The following is a 17,717-nucleotide window of genomic DNA, read 5'->3' on the forward strand; positions in this document are numbered from 1 at the left end:
TTGGCTTATAGTTCCATAGCCTGTACACAAAGTATGGCTGGGGAGGCCTCAGGAAACTTACAATGATGGCAGAAGTCAAAGGGGCAGCTGGCACGTCTTACATGGCCAGAGCAGGAGGAAGAGAGTGAGAGGGGAAGGGCTACACATGTTTAAAAAAAACAGATCTCATGAGAATTCACTATCATGAGAACAGCAAGGGGGAAATCTGCCACCATGATCCATTTACCTCCCACCAGGCCCCTTTTCCAATTCCACATGAGTGATTACAATTCCACATTAGATTTGGGTAGGGACACAAACACAAACCATATGAGACCTTCACTTTTCTGAATGATGTTTAAGAAACTAATGTATAAGTGACTTCATATTCTACCTATTTAATTAGAGTACCTACAGAGTACCCATAAGATAATTACTTTTAAATTGAAATTAATTAAAGAAATACATGTTTCTACAGGAAAATATATAAGACACATTTGGAAAATTTATGACATGTATTTCTTGGACTTCACACTAAGCAACTATAACAAAGAAACATCAATTTACAGTGGCCCAGACAAGACATATTTTTTCTTCTTGCTTAATTCATGTCAGTGGGCTGTACATCATCAGGCCAGCCAAGTCCCTGGGTTCGTTCCACCATGCCACCATCACAATAATCATGGTTGATGTTGACTCATCAGCACTATGTCTACATTCCAGCTCAAGGTCAAGTGGCTTGCTGTATTTCAACACGATCCATATATTGTACATTCCATTGACCTGAACTTGTTGCATCTCCGCATTGAGGTGCATGGAAGGCTGAGAAGTATCTTGATTTGAATGCCCATTAATCCACCCAGAAAACTACTTTGTGACTGTTATCCAATAATATAAATAATACATGCTTCCTGTAGAGGATTTGGATAATTCAAAATGGTAAAAGAACTAAAGAAAATCCATCATTAATTGTACTGTTGAGATATTGACAGTCATACTTTTTGTGTATTTTTTCCTAGGAAGTTTTTTTCACATCCTCCTAATACGCATTGCCATTTTACTATTGCTATATTATGAACTTTTCTCCATGTGATTAATTGACTTTGGTGAACTTCATTTTAATAGCTAACACATGGATGAACGTTCACTTATATGAGTGATATATTCTCCTACTGTGGAACATTGACCTGTTTCCAGATGTTTACTATTGTAAATAAGTTGTTCATCATCACTGGTCATTAGAGAGATGCAAATCAAAACCACATTGAGATACTATCTCACGCCAGTTAGAATGGTGATCATTAAAAAATCTGGAGACAACAGATGCTGGAGAGGATGTGGAGACATAGGAACGCTTTTACACTGTTGGTGGGAGTGTAAATATATTTTCAGTGTTTTCTAGGGTAAGTTCTTAGGAAAGGAATTATTGTCAAATTGGTGTTCAAAAAGTTATGCCAATTTTTCCTCCCACCAGCAATATGTAAGATGACACATTTAGAATTACTGAGAAAATGGCGTTGACTTTCTGGGTATCTGTTTGATCTGAGAACTCATTGTTTTTTGAACTGAAGACTGGAAAAAAAAACTAATTTTTCTCTACAATACACAAAAGCACACATGAACACTTTTCTAGCAAAAAAATAGTTTTAAAATCAATTGATTTAATGGTTTATATTTTATAATTCGTTGGTATGTTTATTAGCCACAAACAGTTCTTTGAATGGTCTCTACATGTTATTTACCCCTTTTTATCTATTATATTTTTATTATTTTGTTTTAAACTAACATACATGAGTTCTTTATAGTGGATATCTTAACCTCTACCCAGTATGTCTACTTAGAGTTCTTTATAGTGGATATCTCAACCTCTACCCAGTATGTCTACTTAGATTTTTTTTTTTTTTTTAGACAGAGTCTCACTCTTATCACCCAGGCTGGAGTGCAGTTGACATGATCTTAGCTCACTGCAATCTCTGCCTCCTGGGTTCAAGCGATTCTCCTGCCTCAGCCTCCTGAGTAGCTGGAATTACAGGCACCTACCACCACACCCAGCTAATTTTTGTACTTTCAGTAGAGACGAGGTTTTACCATGTTGGCCAGGCTGGTCTTGAACTCCCAACCTCAGGTGATCTGCCCACCTTGGCTTCTCAAAATGCTGCCCACCTTGGCTTCTCAAAATGCTCTCATGAGCCATCGTGCCTGGTTGGAATTTTTAAAATGTTAGTTTGCTTTGTTAAGATGCAACTAGTACAAACCCCTTCACAGTTTCTTCCATTGCTTTTCAGCTTAGAAAGTATGTTCCTATATTCAAATCATTACATGTGTAAGATGGTAACATCTTGTTTGGGGCTCTTTTATCTTGTTCTAATGACATTTGCATTGTAATTCTTTAGTGTATTACCAAATTGGAATTATTTTAGTTATATAGAAAATATTTATGTTTTCTGGAGCAAGTCTTCTTTCATGATTCTTCTTTCATTATTTTTCTTCCTTTCACTAAGTAATTTTAAAGATATACATTATAATTATTTTAAAATTTTCTCATGGGAGTGATAAAAGTAAAGTTTTAATTGGATTATACTATATATTATATTTTCATTAATATAATATAAATTACCAATTTTGTAATATATTTTGAATTGAAATGTCAAAATATAATTTAAATTATAATTGCACATTGAAATATTATAGTATTGTATTTTATATTACACACTATATTAAAATAGAATTTATATTTTACATATAATTAATTTACTTGTATTTTATATTTATACTTAAGGTAACATTTGATATTTACACTTATTAATATTATGTGACACTAATTTTTATATTATAACAGTTCTCCATTTTCAAAATATTCATTCTTTTCTTTCATGCCTCCTTCCATTGATTCAAGATTTCATTTGTGCCTATTAGTAAAGCTTTCTTGTTTCTTTTCATAAAATGTTGACATTGCTTTGTAAAGATTATTCTCATTTTTTATTTTTGTACTATTGCTAAATGCTTCTCTCCTACACATTTTATAGCTGATCTTCCTGATGTAAGAAAATACTAACTTTTTGTTAATTATATAATTGGCTGTCTAAAACCTTATGGTTTTTAAAAGCATTTTATTTGTTTAACATGAGATTTCTGTATAAAAAATTAAGTAATTTGCCCTAATGGTATCTTGTCTCCTTTTTGCTTTGAAAAGTTTGACTCAAGCCTCCCCTCTTCAGGAAATGGCTCATTTATGTCTCTTTCCCTTCCTTGCAGCATGGAGGAGTGTGAGGCTCTTTGCACGAGACTGGCCATAATGGTAGATGGCAGCTTCAAATGTGTTGGTTCTCCTCAGCACATCAAAAATAGGTGGGTTGAAATTCTCTTTTTGCTTAAATATTTACTCTGAAATCAATAGTATGATGCAGGGTTATGACTGGAGATGCCTTAGAGGTAAGTGTGTTCCAATTACCTGCTGGCATAAAATAGGAGATGAAGGCTCTTAGGAGATAAAATACTGTGGTTATTAAGTGAAAGACACAGCAGCTCCGAAACACAAAGTCTAGTGTTCTCCCTGTAAGGGAGACATTTTGCTTTTCTCTTCTCAGGAAGAGAAAAGCCCTCATTGTAGTGGCATTGGTAGGGGTGACAATAAGATTGAAGAGTCGAGATGATGACAGGACACCAAATGTCCTCTTTACGCACAAAATGCCTTGTGAAAAGGCTGTACCAATATGCCCCTCATCCACAGTGAATCAGAGTTCCCATTTTATCCTACCAAACACTGTTCTTTTGAAGAAGATCATCAGTTTAAGAGGGTAAGAGATGGTTGTTATGGTTGCTTTTCATTTGGATCATGGAAGACTAAAGACTTCTTTCCTGTGCTCATTGATCCTTTATATTTTGTCCTGGGTTTAATTCCCTTCATGTCTTTTCTTCAGGTACTTTTTGGAATCTTAATGATTTTGTTATTAATTTGTATGAGCATCGTTACATCCTAGTATAACGTTTAAAAGATAAAGTTGCTTAGATAAATATCAACTTGTTTAACCTGTCATTCTTATGTAGAATAATTTATTCATTTATGTTGATAAATCTCTTATTTTCATGTATTCAGTGTTTTTAAGGTTAAGATTCTCAAGCAAAGATTTGGTAAATAGTCATATGTAAATTTTAAATACTTTTAATTTATGGAGAAAATAGCTGTTGCTCAGGATTGAGATGACATAGCAGCAGGTGAGTGTCCATTTTTAGAGTTAGGCACTGCTGCAATGGTCAACCACACAGTTGCTTGCTGCTTCAAGTCAACCACTGGTCAGATGCACCTACTGGAAACTATTCTCGGTATGTACTCTGCCCACTTTTAATAAGTATCATCAAAACAAAAACAGTATTTCATGCTCTCTAGCCTTTATGAATGCCCACATAAAGTTTTATAACCCATTCCTGATTGTTGGGAGATTTATGTCTGATTTATGTTTACAAAAATTTGCTTTAAGAGCCAGCAGGATGAAGCACATGGGGATAGGTTTTCTCTAGCTGGTGCATTGTACACACTGGAAAATCTCTGCCCACTTCTGAGTTTCGGTTCCAATAATGTGATACATGGGTTGAGCATGAATTGCTAGTGGATATGAACTACAGGACTATTTCAAATAAGAAATGGCTTGTGGGTTATTCACTGAAACATCAAACTTAATAAAATTTAAAAAAAATAATTTGTGGCCAGATATGGTGGCTCACACCTGTAATTCTAATACCTTGAGAGGATAAAGTGGGAGGATCACTTGAAGCCAGGAGTTTGAGACCAGCCTGGGCAACATAGTGAGACCTCATCCATACAAAACATTTAAAAAAGGATTTGTAAAAATTAAATCCAGGCATGGTGGTGTACATCTGTAGTACTAGCTAGTTTGGAGGTGGGAGGATCACTTGTGTCCAGGAGGTTGAGGCTGCACTGAGCCATGTTTGTGCCACTATACTCCAGCCTGCATGACAGAGCAAGACCCTGTCTCAAAAATAAGTAAGTAAAATAAAATAAAATAATCTGTAAAGTGTTTATTCTCCTATAACTATAAACCTATAACAAACAAACATATGATGATATATTTCTATAATATTGAAATAAAGAATAAAGTATTAATCATGACATAGGTGATAATAATAACTAGATTTTTCAGAATCTGGGACATCCATACCTGGGAGTCAGCAACATCTGAACCGATTTCTCTGTCTGTGACATGGAGGGGTTGAGATAGACTAGAAAACTTGTAGTGGGGCTCCTTCCTCCCCCTTTCCATTCCTTTCTTTCCATGAGCATTCACTGTGGCTGATGCCCTTTAAACACTCTTATCCAGGTAGCACTAAAGCACACAGAAGATGGACTTTTGCCTCAGATATTGTCATCCTTAACTTAGCAAGCAGTATACAGTCACCTGTGACAATCTCACTACAAGGGCAGAAAGGAGACTACCTCCTGCATCTTCTGATGACATCACCATAGGACGTGCTCCTCAGTGGTGACCTCGGATGTTTAGTTTGGAGTGATTTCCAGGAGGACTGAGTGCCAAGGCACTCTCTGGGCTCCTGTAGATGGTGACAGCAGTGCAGAGATGAGGGCCTGGCCCTAGTTTCCCAAGTGCACTCATCACATGCCCTCTCTGTTCCCATGTGCTCAGCTGTCACATGGGTCCTTGTAAGCACTAAACAAGCATGAAAGCACTTTAGGAGAAGGCCTGGCACAGTCCACGATTGAATGTTCGCTGCCATTATTATTGCAGGCTATCTGAACAGAAGTGACTTTCACCACAGGGCTTTCCACTGGCACTTTGCAAGGGCCGGAGGAGTAGGGAGAGAGGATGGTCCATGAGTAGGCTTATGCAGCAGTCCTTTGAGAGACAAGAAAAGCCTAAGCTGAAGGCATAGGGATGCATGTGAATGAGTAGTGACTCTGAATGATAGTGTGCTGGGAGCAGTGGCCAAGTTTACGGTCAGGAGATGCCTGGCACAGAGAATAGGAGAAGTCAGAGATGCTCTTGAGATTAGGGATTGGGGGAATTTGAAAAGAGCAAGGGAAGAATGAGGAAGAGTAGGGTCTGGGTGTGGAAAGAGGTTCTGAGGAGATAACTCAGGAGAAGGTAAGCGTTTTGTAGCAAAGATTTTGGCTGAATTTGGGAAGGAATCTGAGTGTCAGGATTTCCCCATGGAGAGGCAGGAGGCTGGTGAGTAGGGTCCCTGTCTTGGGCTGGGTGACATCAGCCCAGAGGGAGAACAGAAGAGAGAAGCTACAGAAATCCCACAGAAGTAGGACCCAGAAGGCAGGGCTGGGGCCTCAGAGACTAGCTGCCCACTGGGAGGGGCAGGTGCAGCAAGAGCCCGAAACGAGAGCTGAGTGAAGTCAGGCCAGGGGAGCATGAGGGTTTAGCCACCTTTAGCTTCTGAAGTGCAGTGCTGACTTTGACCTCATGAACAGTCAGGATCCCTCAGACTTCAGTGCAGGTCTTATCAAATTTGCCTGTACAGGAAGTTGAGGCTTGCTCCTGTTATGGCAGTTTGCTTGGGCAAAGCAGCCATCTTTTAAGGTGAAGGGGGAATGTGGAAAAGGAATGTTAAGGAAGAGAAAAATGAGGAGCCATAGACTATTGAGGGAAGAATGTATGGGACAAGTAGGGACAGATACAAAAGAGGAAAAAACAAAATGGAAAGTGAAGTAAAATTGCCCAAACCAAGGAACTCTCCCTACCTCACTCTCTGGTGTAGGCACAGCCCTCAGAGAAATGGGACCTCAGATGAGAAACAGCTTCTCCTCGGGACTTCAGACCTCCACCCCCCCCAACCCCAGGCTTCCTAGGTTCATCCCACCTTCCTGAGCCTGGGGAACAAGACCCAAGCACAGGGGTCATGTCGTACCCCAATCTGTGGCTGGCACTCTGTTTTCCACCCTCTGTCAGTTCAGTTGACCCCAACCACCCATGCCTGACTTTGCTCTGGTTCTCTTCCCTCCTGCTGTGCTCATTTAAATTCCTTTCTTGTGTCCTAAGCACAACCCACATGCACTTTATCATCAGAGAAGGGTTTCTGCAGAGAACACCAAATCCCATTACCATGCTCCTAACAGAGCATTAAGGCCCCAGCATCCTGCTTCATGCCCGGACCGACCTCCTCCCTAGCCCACTATTTTAAAATATAGTGTATTAATAGAAATATTGAAGTACAATAAGGCTAACAGATTAGGAGATGACTGCCTTTGAAAATACCATGTATTCATTTCCAAGAATAGGGGCACAGCACACAGGGTCACATGAAGGAATATCAGGTCAGCCAGGAGGCAGAGGGCAGCTGGAAAGAAACATGAGCAAGAGTTCATATTGTGGTTTCCATTGGAAGGAACGGGCAAAACATGGCAATCAGGCCTAGGGTTTGCCGGTTTGAATAACTGTATTGGGCTACGCAGCATAGGTTTGTCCCTAGTTGTCTAGGGCCCATCCCTGGGGTGACTGCGGGAAGTGGATTGTGGCTTAGAATGTGAAAGCTTCTAAGAGGAGGTGGTTGAGATGATGTATGCTCTGGGTCAGCTGGTTTGTATTTGAAACATGAATTTATGTACAAGTTGTTAACTATCTTTAGAAATTGGCTAATTCTGGGAAGGGCAGTTCTTCCAGAGTCAGCAAGTCCCCACATTTTCAAAGTATTAGAATACAGAAGAGAAAAGATATGGTTAATACACCTGCTCCAGGACTCACTGAGGCTGAGTGGAGCCACAAGTGCAGAGTCTATCAATTTTCCCTGCCTGAAGGAAGCCAGACTTGCCCACTTTGCAGAGGAAGGCAGGGAGTTCTGGCTTTGCCAAGGGTTCTGAAGTCCCCATCTTCTTCCCTCGTACAGAGTTTTGTTCTTTCTGGAAATCTTTTTGAAAGCTGGTTTTAGAGCTATTATGTAGATAATGAATTTTCAAACAATTTGAGGTTATAGAGTTGTGTTAAACAATAAGTTTCTTGGAACTCTTGTCTATGGATAACCTAAAGCTCTGTGTGACCAGTCTGTATCAATCATCCGTGGAGAAAGGCCTTGAAGGAAAAGCAATGCAATAGGCTGTTATCCAGTGTGTATGTCTATCCTTTGAAATCCGGTTGTTATGTTAACTCTGGTGTTATTTCTCAGCTGAGTAACAATTTAGGAAAAGTCAATCAATATTAGATCTTTTGCTGGCAAAATTGAGATTATTTGCTTCTGACACTCAATACTTCTTTAACAAATGTTTATCGAAACCTGACAAAGTGATGCAGAGGTAGGTCTGATGCAGCTCATGCTTGCTTTGATGCTTACAAGTGCAGAGAGTGAGCCCTGCAGACACCTGGTGACATCACAAGGCCTAACCGGGCAGGCAACATAGAAAAGGTATCAACTAGAGTGTTCATTGAAAAGGCCATATATGCCAAGTGGCCTCTAAACCCAGGAAAAGCCGAGAAACCAAAGAAGGAGGAAAACAAATTCAGTTTATTGGTAAAGGACAATTTCCTGGGGTACTTATAAATGGAAGTGTGGTCTTGGGAAGCAGCAAGACAGATAGATCTCTGCGTCATTACTTCCTAGACTCAGAGCTTATATGTCATAGGGAAAGGGCACCTACTCTAGAGAGACAATTAAAGATGCCCTCCAGAACAGACAGGAGCGCTGCATGTGTCATGGCCTGTCATTTGTGCAATAACATCAGGGTCACCTTGATCTAAAGGCAGGAGCACATGTTCCTGCAGGAAGGACAGGAAGTGAGGTAGGAATCAAGAGGCATTTGTGGGACTCTGCTAACCAGAAGTGAATGTGGTAGATTAGCATCCATGATGGAGTCACTTTGAAAATACCGGGTATTCGTTTCTTTCACATGAAGAAGGAGGAGGAGGAGGCTTTTTTTTAGTTTGAAGAAATGGAGAAATATCTTAGACCTGGAAGTACAGGCAAAATTTGGTTAAAAAGGGATTTAATTCTAGATTGTATTTAGCAATGAAAGCATCACTACAGAATCAGAATTTGAGAGCAAGTAAGAGGGACAGACATATACCAGTCAAAGCAAAGTTTAGATTTCAACATGAAAAATAAAGGAAACCCTACAGCTAAGTAAAAGCAGCATGACTATTTTAAATGTTCTTTGCGCAACCCTCGGCTTTGTGGTCTTAACTTTCTTTCAGCAGCTCAGCACTATTTCATTTGGGGTTGGATAATTCTTGGTGGTGGGAGGTTGTCCTGGGCATGTAAGATGTTTACCATCATCCCTGCCATGTGCAGCATCATCACCCCAATTATGACAACTAAAATGTCTCTGGACATTGGCAAATGTCTTCTGGGCAGCAAATTGTCCTGATTGAGAACGACTGTCTCAGCTGTTACTTTGTTCTATGTCCCCAGAGACATAGAACTTACCGGGAAACCTAGTTACAAAAATAGTTAGACCATGTTTCCCAAAACATATTAGCCAGTCAACCCTGCCTTTCCTTTGGCCAGATCTCTTGAAACGTGTCCTGCTCAGTGGTTAAGAGGAGGCAGGTGTATGACGTAGGAGTATGTCAGAAAATGGGCATAAGGATGGGTGGAGGGCATTGCACACAGGGTATTGTCTTCCCACAGGCAAGCCCTCTGTGCTGTGGAGTGATCTCATTTTGCAGAAGCTCCAAGGTTCACGGGAAAGGAGTGCCCCCTTCTTCATTTAGTCACAGGACACCTCCCGTATGACATGTATGAAGTCATAGCAGAAAGCCAGAGGATCTGAGAGGAGCTGCAACTCTGCAGGCCAGGGTCACGCAGGTGCTTTTTTATGCTTCTCTGCATACATCTGTATCCAGTGTCTGTTCTCACTTGAACACCTTGCTTGTACCACTCCCCATCACTGACTGTACAATACTCCCACCCACAGACACCCAGAATGATTCTTCCTTTTTCCTTGAGACTTCTCTGGCTTTTCTAATGCTTGGCATTTTCTTCCCTTTGCTTGTGTGTGTGTGTTTTCTTTCTTTATAGCAATAACCTTTTCCTCTGCTTTGGCATGAATTTGCATCCTGCTTGCCAAAATATCTGTTTGTAGAGTGTTTAATATCTACAATCTTACCTTGTTCCAATTCAGTGTTCTGCTCCTGGAGAGTGCAGACTTTGTCTTTTATCAGTCCTAGTCTTGCGGTATGCTCATGCATCCATGTGGTTTTGGAGGTAAAATCTGAGGGTAGTCACAGCCAGTCCAGTCCCGGAGGCCTTAGTGTCTGAAAACCCAGGAGTACCACAATAAAGAGGTTGTGTGCGGTCCTGAAATGTTTAGGTTTTAGTTCACCAGGAGGTTTAATATTGCCAGATTCTAAATTCATTACTTACTAAATTGGTGTTCTATGCTCTTCTCGAGCTCTAAATCTTCTTGTTATGGTTTCTTAAATTATCTTTTTGATATTTCTAAGTAGTTAAACAGTGCTTTTAACTTTAGAATTGGTATTCCAATGTATTTCTAAACTGCTGTATGTATTCATAAGTTAAGAACCAACCAAACTAAAGTTTAAGAATCATGTCTATGGTTTATCCTTCAACGAAAGAAGCCAACAATGGATTTCTGTTAGTGGGATTTAGCTAAAGGGGTTTTCCTGACTCTAGTTTGGGACCTCACCATACTCTTCCTGTCTTCAGCCAATACCAGCTGCCCCAATCCTGAGCCTAGTGCAGATGGAAATATTTGTTCAAAATTGGTAACTGATTTCCCAGAAGGACAGACAGCATCTAGAGTATAGAATTTTAGGGGCCCAACCTTACAGGGAAAGTGAATTTACTCTCTCCATGGACATCTTGACCTCATTCCAGCACCTCCCTCCTTTTCTCCTACCCTTGTGACTTTCCGGCCTATTTCAGCTAGAGAAATCATCAGGTCCTTCCGTGCCCCCTCTCTAGGCTGCAGTCTCTTGCTAAGCTTGCAAGGTCTTCACAGAGTGCTCCTCAGATGCATTCTTCTTCTTCAGTTGTCCTTCCTGTGGCATTACCAAAACACATCCTCAAAGCATTATTATTATTTGTTCTTTCTGCAGAATCTTCCCTCCCTAATTCATTTTCTACTTCTCAGTTTCCCCGGGCTGGACCCAGTTTACACCTGGGCTCCACTTGTGCCCTGGTTTCCTCTTGGAGCAGAAGGGGTTAGAATGCTGCTGGATGGCCTCCCTTCAGTCAAGAAACTCCTGGAAAATTCTCTTCTTCGCTTTTATTATCTGGCAAAGGAAAATTTACCCCTTATAAATTCTGTGCAGTGTGTCCTAACATGCAGTCCTGGACCATCTCTTAGTGATGACGTGTCCCCTTGTCTTGCATGACTGTTCCCTTCTTCCTGGCTTTCTAGTCTATAGGTATTCCCCTTTCCTAATTGTCCTCATACTCACCTTTCATCTCTTTTATCTTCACCATTTGTTATAGTCTCTTACCTTTTGTTCTGAGCAAAGTATATAGATTATCTAGCAATCTGGACAATAATATTGAGAACTAATTCTTATATAGAACTTACTGTATGTCAACTCTAAGTGCTTTACACATAGGAATCAATTTATTCCTCATGACAATCCAACAAAGTAGCTGTTATTATTACCCTTCATTTTATAGGTATAAAATAGTAGTCATTGAAAGGTTGATGACTTTTCCAGGATTACCATCTAGTAAGTAGAGGGGCTGAGATTTGAATCTCAGCATTCTGGTCTACATTGCTCCATGATGCATCATCTCATGATTGTCCTCATTTAGTAAATGAAAGAAGTGAGCCTCCTATCTGTGGTGAAGCTGTCTTTCAACTGCAGCCAATCTGACTCCAAGCCTGCAGGTCTGGTCACCATTTCTGCTTCCTCCTGCTGGAGCACTTTCCAGAACTGTAAGCATGGACATGCAAACTCGCTGCATCTTCAATGGCATCTGCACCAGCAACTCTCTCTTGTTGACATCTCTCTTGGTAAAGTTTTAACAACTTCTCCATTCCTGTTGAGACCTCATCACCCTATTCATTTAATAAGTAATTCCTAATTTCCTGAGAGATATCGCCTGTCAACTAGCTTTTTGATGGGCTCTCACAAAGTTTTTATTTCTTCATCATAGTCCTCTTTCTTTGTGTCTGTATCTGAGAATGAAATCTGCCTCTTTATTAAGTATTTTTCTTCTGTTTGATGATAACATGATCACTTTTTCTTTCCTTCTGTCCGTGGTTTCGTTCTCCTTTATACCCTCGATCTTTTCAGTTACAAGCAGTTATTTGTCTATGATAACAGAACATCGACCACACTGACTTAACCATATTCATTGTTATTTGTAGTAAGAATCCGGAGGTAGCTGGTTATTGGCATTCCTTAAGAGGTCCTAAGCCTGACAGCGTGGGTTTTCCCGAAGTGGCTGCTGTAGCTCCGCCCTACATATCTGTGTTCTAGGCAACAACTGAGAGGAGAAGAGGAAAGCAAAAAGAGCACATGCCAACTGTCTGTTTTCTCTTAAAGTAGCTTTCTGACAGAGTAATACCCAGCAACTTGTACTTAGGTTCATTTGTTACCCTGGCTACAAAACGTCTAAGCAATGGAGGTGTTAGCTGGCACCTTGCCACTTAAATAAGGTTAGGTTTCTCTTCCCAAGGAAGACAGGGAATGTGGATATGGAGTGGGAAGCCTGCAGCCTCACTTACTCTCTTGACTGGATTCTTCTCCTCAGTTGAGGGTAGGTCATTAGGTTGAGCAGTTGAGCTGAACAGACTCTTGTGCTTTCAATTTAAGATTGTCATATGCTTTGAGAGAGCCCTATACGTAATAGAGATTCATGAGTTTATGTGTGAGCACGTGGTAGTGTGTGTGTGTCTGTGTGTGGCTCGCCTTAACAACAGAGAAGAGCTGGAGAGAAGTAATACTCACCTAATAGCCACATGTGGCTAAAGTGGCTTTTAGGCCATGTGAGTATTACTAAAGTGGCCTTTTGGCCACTGAAGTTATGTCCCAGGCAATTAGAGTTACAACCTTAAATCCTCTGCATGTAATAAACTGAGCAAATAATGGTGCCTGGTAGCCTAGATGGCTTTGTACTTTCAGGCCCTGGGCATATTTGTAACTCACCTGGAGAAAACTGTTAGTAGCTGCATGTGCCACCTATTTGCTTTTCTCCTCTCTTGGACCTGACTGACATAGGAGGCTTAAGTGTGACTGGTAAAAACACTCCTCTCATGGAGAGGAAATAAAGAATGCTTCTGAAGCACAGAGTTTCTAATGTGAAATACCCAGGCAAACTTACGATTTTGGGGTGAGGTAGGATAAAGCCTGTTTTTTTGCTTGTCTATTTGTTTGTTTGTTTTTTGTTGAGACAGAGTTTCACTCTTGTTGCCCAGGCTAGCCTGCAATGGTGCAGTCTTGGTTCACTGCGACCTCTGTCTCCCAGGTTCAAGCGATTCTCCTGTCTCAGACTCCCAAGTAGCTGGGATTACAAGCCACTATGTGCCTATGCCCAGCTTATTTTGTATTTTTAGTAGAGATAGGGTTTCACCATGTTGGTCAGGCAGGTCTTGGGCTCCTGACCTCAGGTGATCCAGCAGCCTCAGTCTCCCAAAATGCTGAGATAACAGGGGTGAGCCACCATGCCCAGCCTGGTTTTTGTTTGTTTTTATTTAAAAAGAGAACACAGCTTCAAATAATTTAAAGATTATGAGAATTTACATTTCCTTGAGTTGTCAACTGAAAATGTTGGGAACCAACAATAAAAATAGAATAAACTTCAAAGGATCTCATCATAGATGTGTTACATAGCTGTTAAAGTTAGATACAGTTTTAACTTTAAGTCTACAGGGGTTTGTTTGTGTATTTTTTTCTTAAAAACATGAAAGGAGGCAGAATGATGTTTGAGCTCTCAAGCTACCACTATCTGAGTAGCTGCAAATTAATATATCACCTTATGTGGCACCATATGCTTTAGTGTGGCAACTTTGACTTAATACATCTAGAAACCACTACTATAATCATAACATCTCAGATTAAGATTGCATCACCAGATAATGAAGTGGATCATTTAAAAGTGAGATAGATAATTTAGTATGTTTATGTCATTTTCACAAATGGGGAAGGAAATTTGTACATGAGCACATAAAATAATTTCTACCATAATGTGGAACTATGGAATGATGTGCTACTGAGTTATATTTTTCTACATTTTACTTCAGCTTAAAGCATCGTATAATTTATCTTCTGCTGCTAACCACTGAATTGATTATCTTTACTAGAAATGAGTATGAGAAAGAATATAGCACACCTTCATATCCTCAGCATGTTTCACCTCAACCGCTATGTGTTATTTGTCATCTCATTTGTTTTAACAACATCATGTTGTATGAACACAATGTTGCTCTGGCATAATTATCTGGGAAGAGTTTCTGATTCTCATGCCATTCCCTTGCTGGGCATTTTGGTTAGCTGCCTCTAGTCTTGAAAATTCAGGTCATGAGCAATATCACCCGGAGCTGTCACTTTACCAAAATAAACATTCTGCATTCATTTTCTAATATTTCCTGTAAGAACAAACAGAATGCTTTTCCTTCAAAATGAAGATGGAAAATAGAAGTGTTGGAGATATTTTTAAATGGGCAAAGTTGTTGGAAACTCAGACTCACATCATGAGTCCTGTTCGTTCATTTACATTTATTGAGTAACCACTTTGCTAGAAATGATGAAGATGTGATTCTTAATCTCAATAAACTCGGCGTAGTGTCAGAGACAGAAACATAACAACGAATGCAACACAATGTGATAATTGTTCTAAGTGACTGGTGAATAAAATACTGTGTGATGCACCTCAGTTGAAACCTGCAAACATTACTGAATGTTTACATAATGCCAAGTCTTGGGACTAAGTGCGTAGTAAGGCATGAGTCCTGTAAGAACTGTACTAGACACACAAATACAAAATTATATAAGAAAGACCATTAGAGCCAAAAGAAAGTTTCAAAGCCCATGAGGTATGAGTTAGGAAGAGGAAGAATGCACACCCATTGTTTTAGGGAAAGGATGGGCACAGGTGGTTTTAAGGGTGAGGAGGAATTTAAACTATGTGTATGCTTAACCAGCTAATCAACTATGAATGCTTTAGGGGTAGTGGCACAGAGATGAACAATGCAAACCATGTTTGGAGCAGCTTAACTGTAAATAGAATATAGGTGGAATTGTGAGGGATAGGCTTGAAGAGAATCTTTGGGATGAAGTCATGGGAAATATTAATTCTAAGGTAAAAAAAAAATGGCCAAAAAAGTGGAGGAACAGGGGAAGCGACAAGAAAAAGGAGAATAAATGGGCAATTAAACAGAAATTTTTATTCTCTAGCAGGAAGTTAAATAAGATAAACTGAAGTCAGCTGGTGACTGAGCACAAGGAGCAGGCAACATGGGTGCAGGAGACATTGGAGAACACGATGATAACACTTTACCGCTGGCTGACCTGAGCTTGAGAAAAGGAGGTGCCTTTGGGTTTGGGACATGGAAAGATAGTGATGTCGTTAGAGAAATAGAAGTTGGGTGGGCTGTGAGGGTGAGGAGGATTCTGGGCGTTGAGTGTATTCCTAGGGAAGCACTGATGGGCAATTGGGAGAATTCCTATGAAGAAGGGCTGTTGATATTCATGTCCTTTTTGCTATGGTAAGAGTCAGGAAAGAAAATCTAAAGTTGGAGGTGATTATTGCATGTGGTTGAGACAGAGGAATAAGTAGCTGAACTCATCACAGGTTTGAACCAATATGTATAAACTCTGAAGTAAAGTGAGCTGAGTTCAGATTGATGCTGTTGCATTTACTTTATTTATTACTAAACACAGGCAATGTGCCAAATGCTTTTTGTACATGATCTCATTTAATTCTTAATACATAATGGCTATTATTGTACCCACTTCACCATAAGAAAACTGAGACCTAAAGAATTTAAGCAGTTGGCCCAAAACAGAGTTAGTATTGAGAAAAGCAGTTTTCAAACTCAATTTTTTGACTCTAAGTTTCTTATTTTTTCTATACCACTTCAATAGTCTTAACCAAATTTGTGTATAACTGACTAAAGAACAAAGCTTTGCTTCAAGTACATCATGGACACCTGCATGATGAAACCTACACACTTTACTCTTCCGTTGAATTTACTTCTTGTATTTACTGAGAAAACAGACTATCTTCTTTTAAAAAGAGATGCACAGACTCCTCTTTGGAAGCCTGGTTTGATGAAATAAAAGAGATCTAGAGTAAGAATTTTACTCATTTACTACCTATATAACTTGGAAAAAGTTAACATTTCTGGAGGTACTTTTTTCTTTAATAGAGATAATAACACATATTTTATAGCATTTTGAAAAGAAATGAAGGAATATATCAATCATTTTCCCACCTATGTTAATCGATTTGCTGTCACTATAACAGAATACCAGAGACTGGGTAATTTTTTTTTTTTTTTTTTGAGACAGAGTTTTGCTCTTGTTGCCCAGGCTGGAGGGTAATGGCTCGATCTCAGCTCACCACAACCTCTGCCTCCCAGGGTCAAGTGATTCTCCTGCCTTAGCCTCCTGAGTAGTTGGGATTACAGGCATACACCACCACACCTGGCTGGGCTTCTCCATGTTGGTCAGGCTGATCTTGAACTTCCACTTCAGGTGATCCACCTGCCTTAGCCTCCCAAAGCGCTGGGATTATAGGTATGGGCTACCGCACCTGGCCAAGAGTAGGTAATTTATAAAGGAAAGAGTTTCATTTAGTTCAAAATTCTGGAGGCTGGGAAGTCCTAGATTTGGTGGCTGCCTCTGGTCCACTTCTGGTGAGAGCCTAGTGCTTCTTGATAGCATGGCAGAAGCACAGAAGTATGAGTGCAAGCTAAAAGAGACAAGCACAAGGGGTCAAGCTTGCTATGTAACAACCAACTTTAATGAGAACTAACCTAGTTCCCTGAGAACTAACCCAGTCTCTAATGAACAGCAATAATCAATTAATGAGGGAAGAGTCTCCTTGACACAAACACCTCCCACTTAGTCCTATAAACCAACACTACCATATTGAAAAATTGAGATTCCAATATGTGAACTTCTGAGAGACACGTTCAAGACATAACACCACCTCAACATATTATGCTTTCTCTTTCCCCCACTGTAAAGTCTTTCCCAACAGTAACACATGACTAGTTCCTTCAGTTCTCTGCTCAACTGTCCCTTCTTCAGAGAGGTCTCCAATATTGATTCTATCAATTCATAGAAGCAGAAGAACACCTGGATGTTAGCCAACAACATGCCTACATAGGAATAAGACTGTTTTCCCACTTTCTCTACAGCTACATGTGGCCAAAGAGTTAAAGTGAGAAGAGATATCCACAATTTCAGGGATATGTATTTGCAAAGAGAGATGTGCATCTTTCTTCCCTTCCTTCCTTTTCATTTATGCAGATGTGATGGCTACAGAAGAAGCAGCCATCTTGAGCCACGAGGAAATCTTAGCAATGGAGACCTCTGAAGCAGAGCAATAATACAGAACAATCTAAAGAAATGCTTTTTCTGCTCTGTCTGCCTGACTTCAGACTTTAAACACTAACATCCATACTACTTTGGGTCTTCTGTCACTGTACATGAGTCTGAAGAGACTAACATTCCCTGTGACATATTAAATATGGCATTAATTTATTTGCATGGTTATCGTCTATGTCTGCCCAGTAGAATGTAAACTTTCTGAGGGTAAAACCTTTGCTTCTGTTTACCTCTGTATCCCTACCATTTGAAATAGTGCCAGGT

General features: G+C 40.0%; 1 protein-coding gene across 4 annotated transcripts in view; it reads left to right on the forward strand.

Annotated features, from left to right (window-relative positions):
• Window positions 1-17,717, forward strand: part of ABCA13 (ATP binding cassette subfamily A member 13) — a 446,251-nt gene that overhangs the window by 410,009 nt on the left and 18,525 nt on the right. For all 4 annotated transcript variants that reach the window (XM_035253372.3, XM_078342412.1, XM_035253370.3 and 1 more), the window contains one exon: window positions 3,235-3,327. In XM_035253372.3, coding sequence (XP_035109263.3) covers window positions 3,235-3,327 — 93 coding nt within the window. The remainder of the gene's footprint in view (window positions 1-3,234; window positions 3,328-17,717) is intronic.

Source organism: Callithrix jacchus, chromosome 11 (assembly GCF_049354715.1).
Source record: "Callithrix jacchus isolate 240 chromosome 11, calJac240_pri, whole genome shotgun sequence".
Lineage (NCBI taxonomy): Eukaryota > Metazoa > Chordata > Mammalia > Primates > Cebidae > Callithrix > Callithrix jacchus.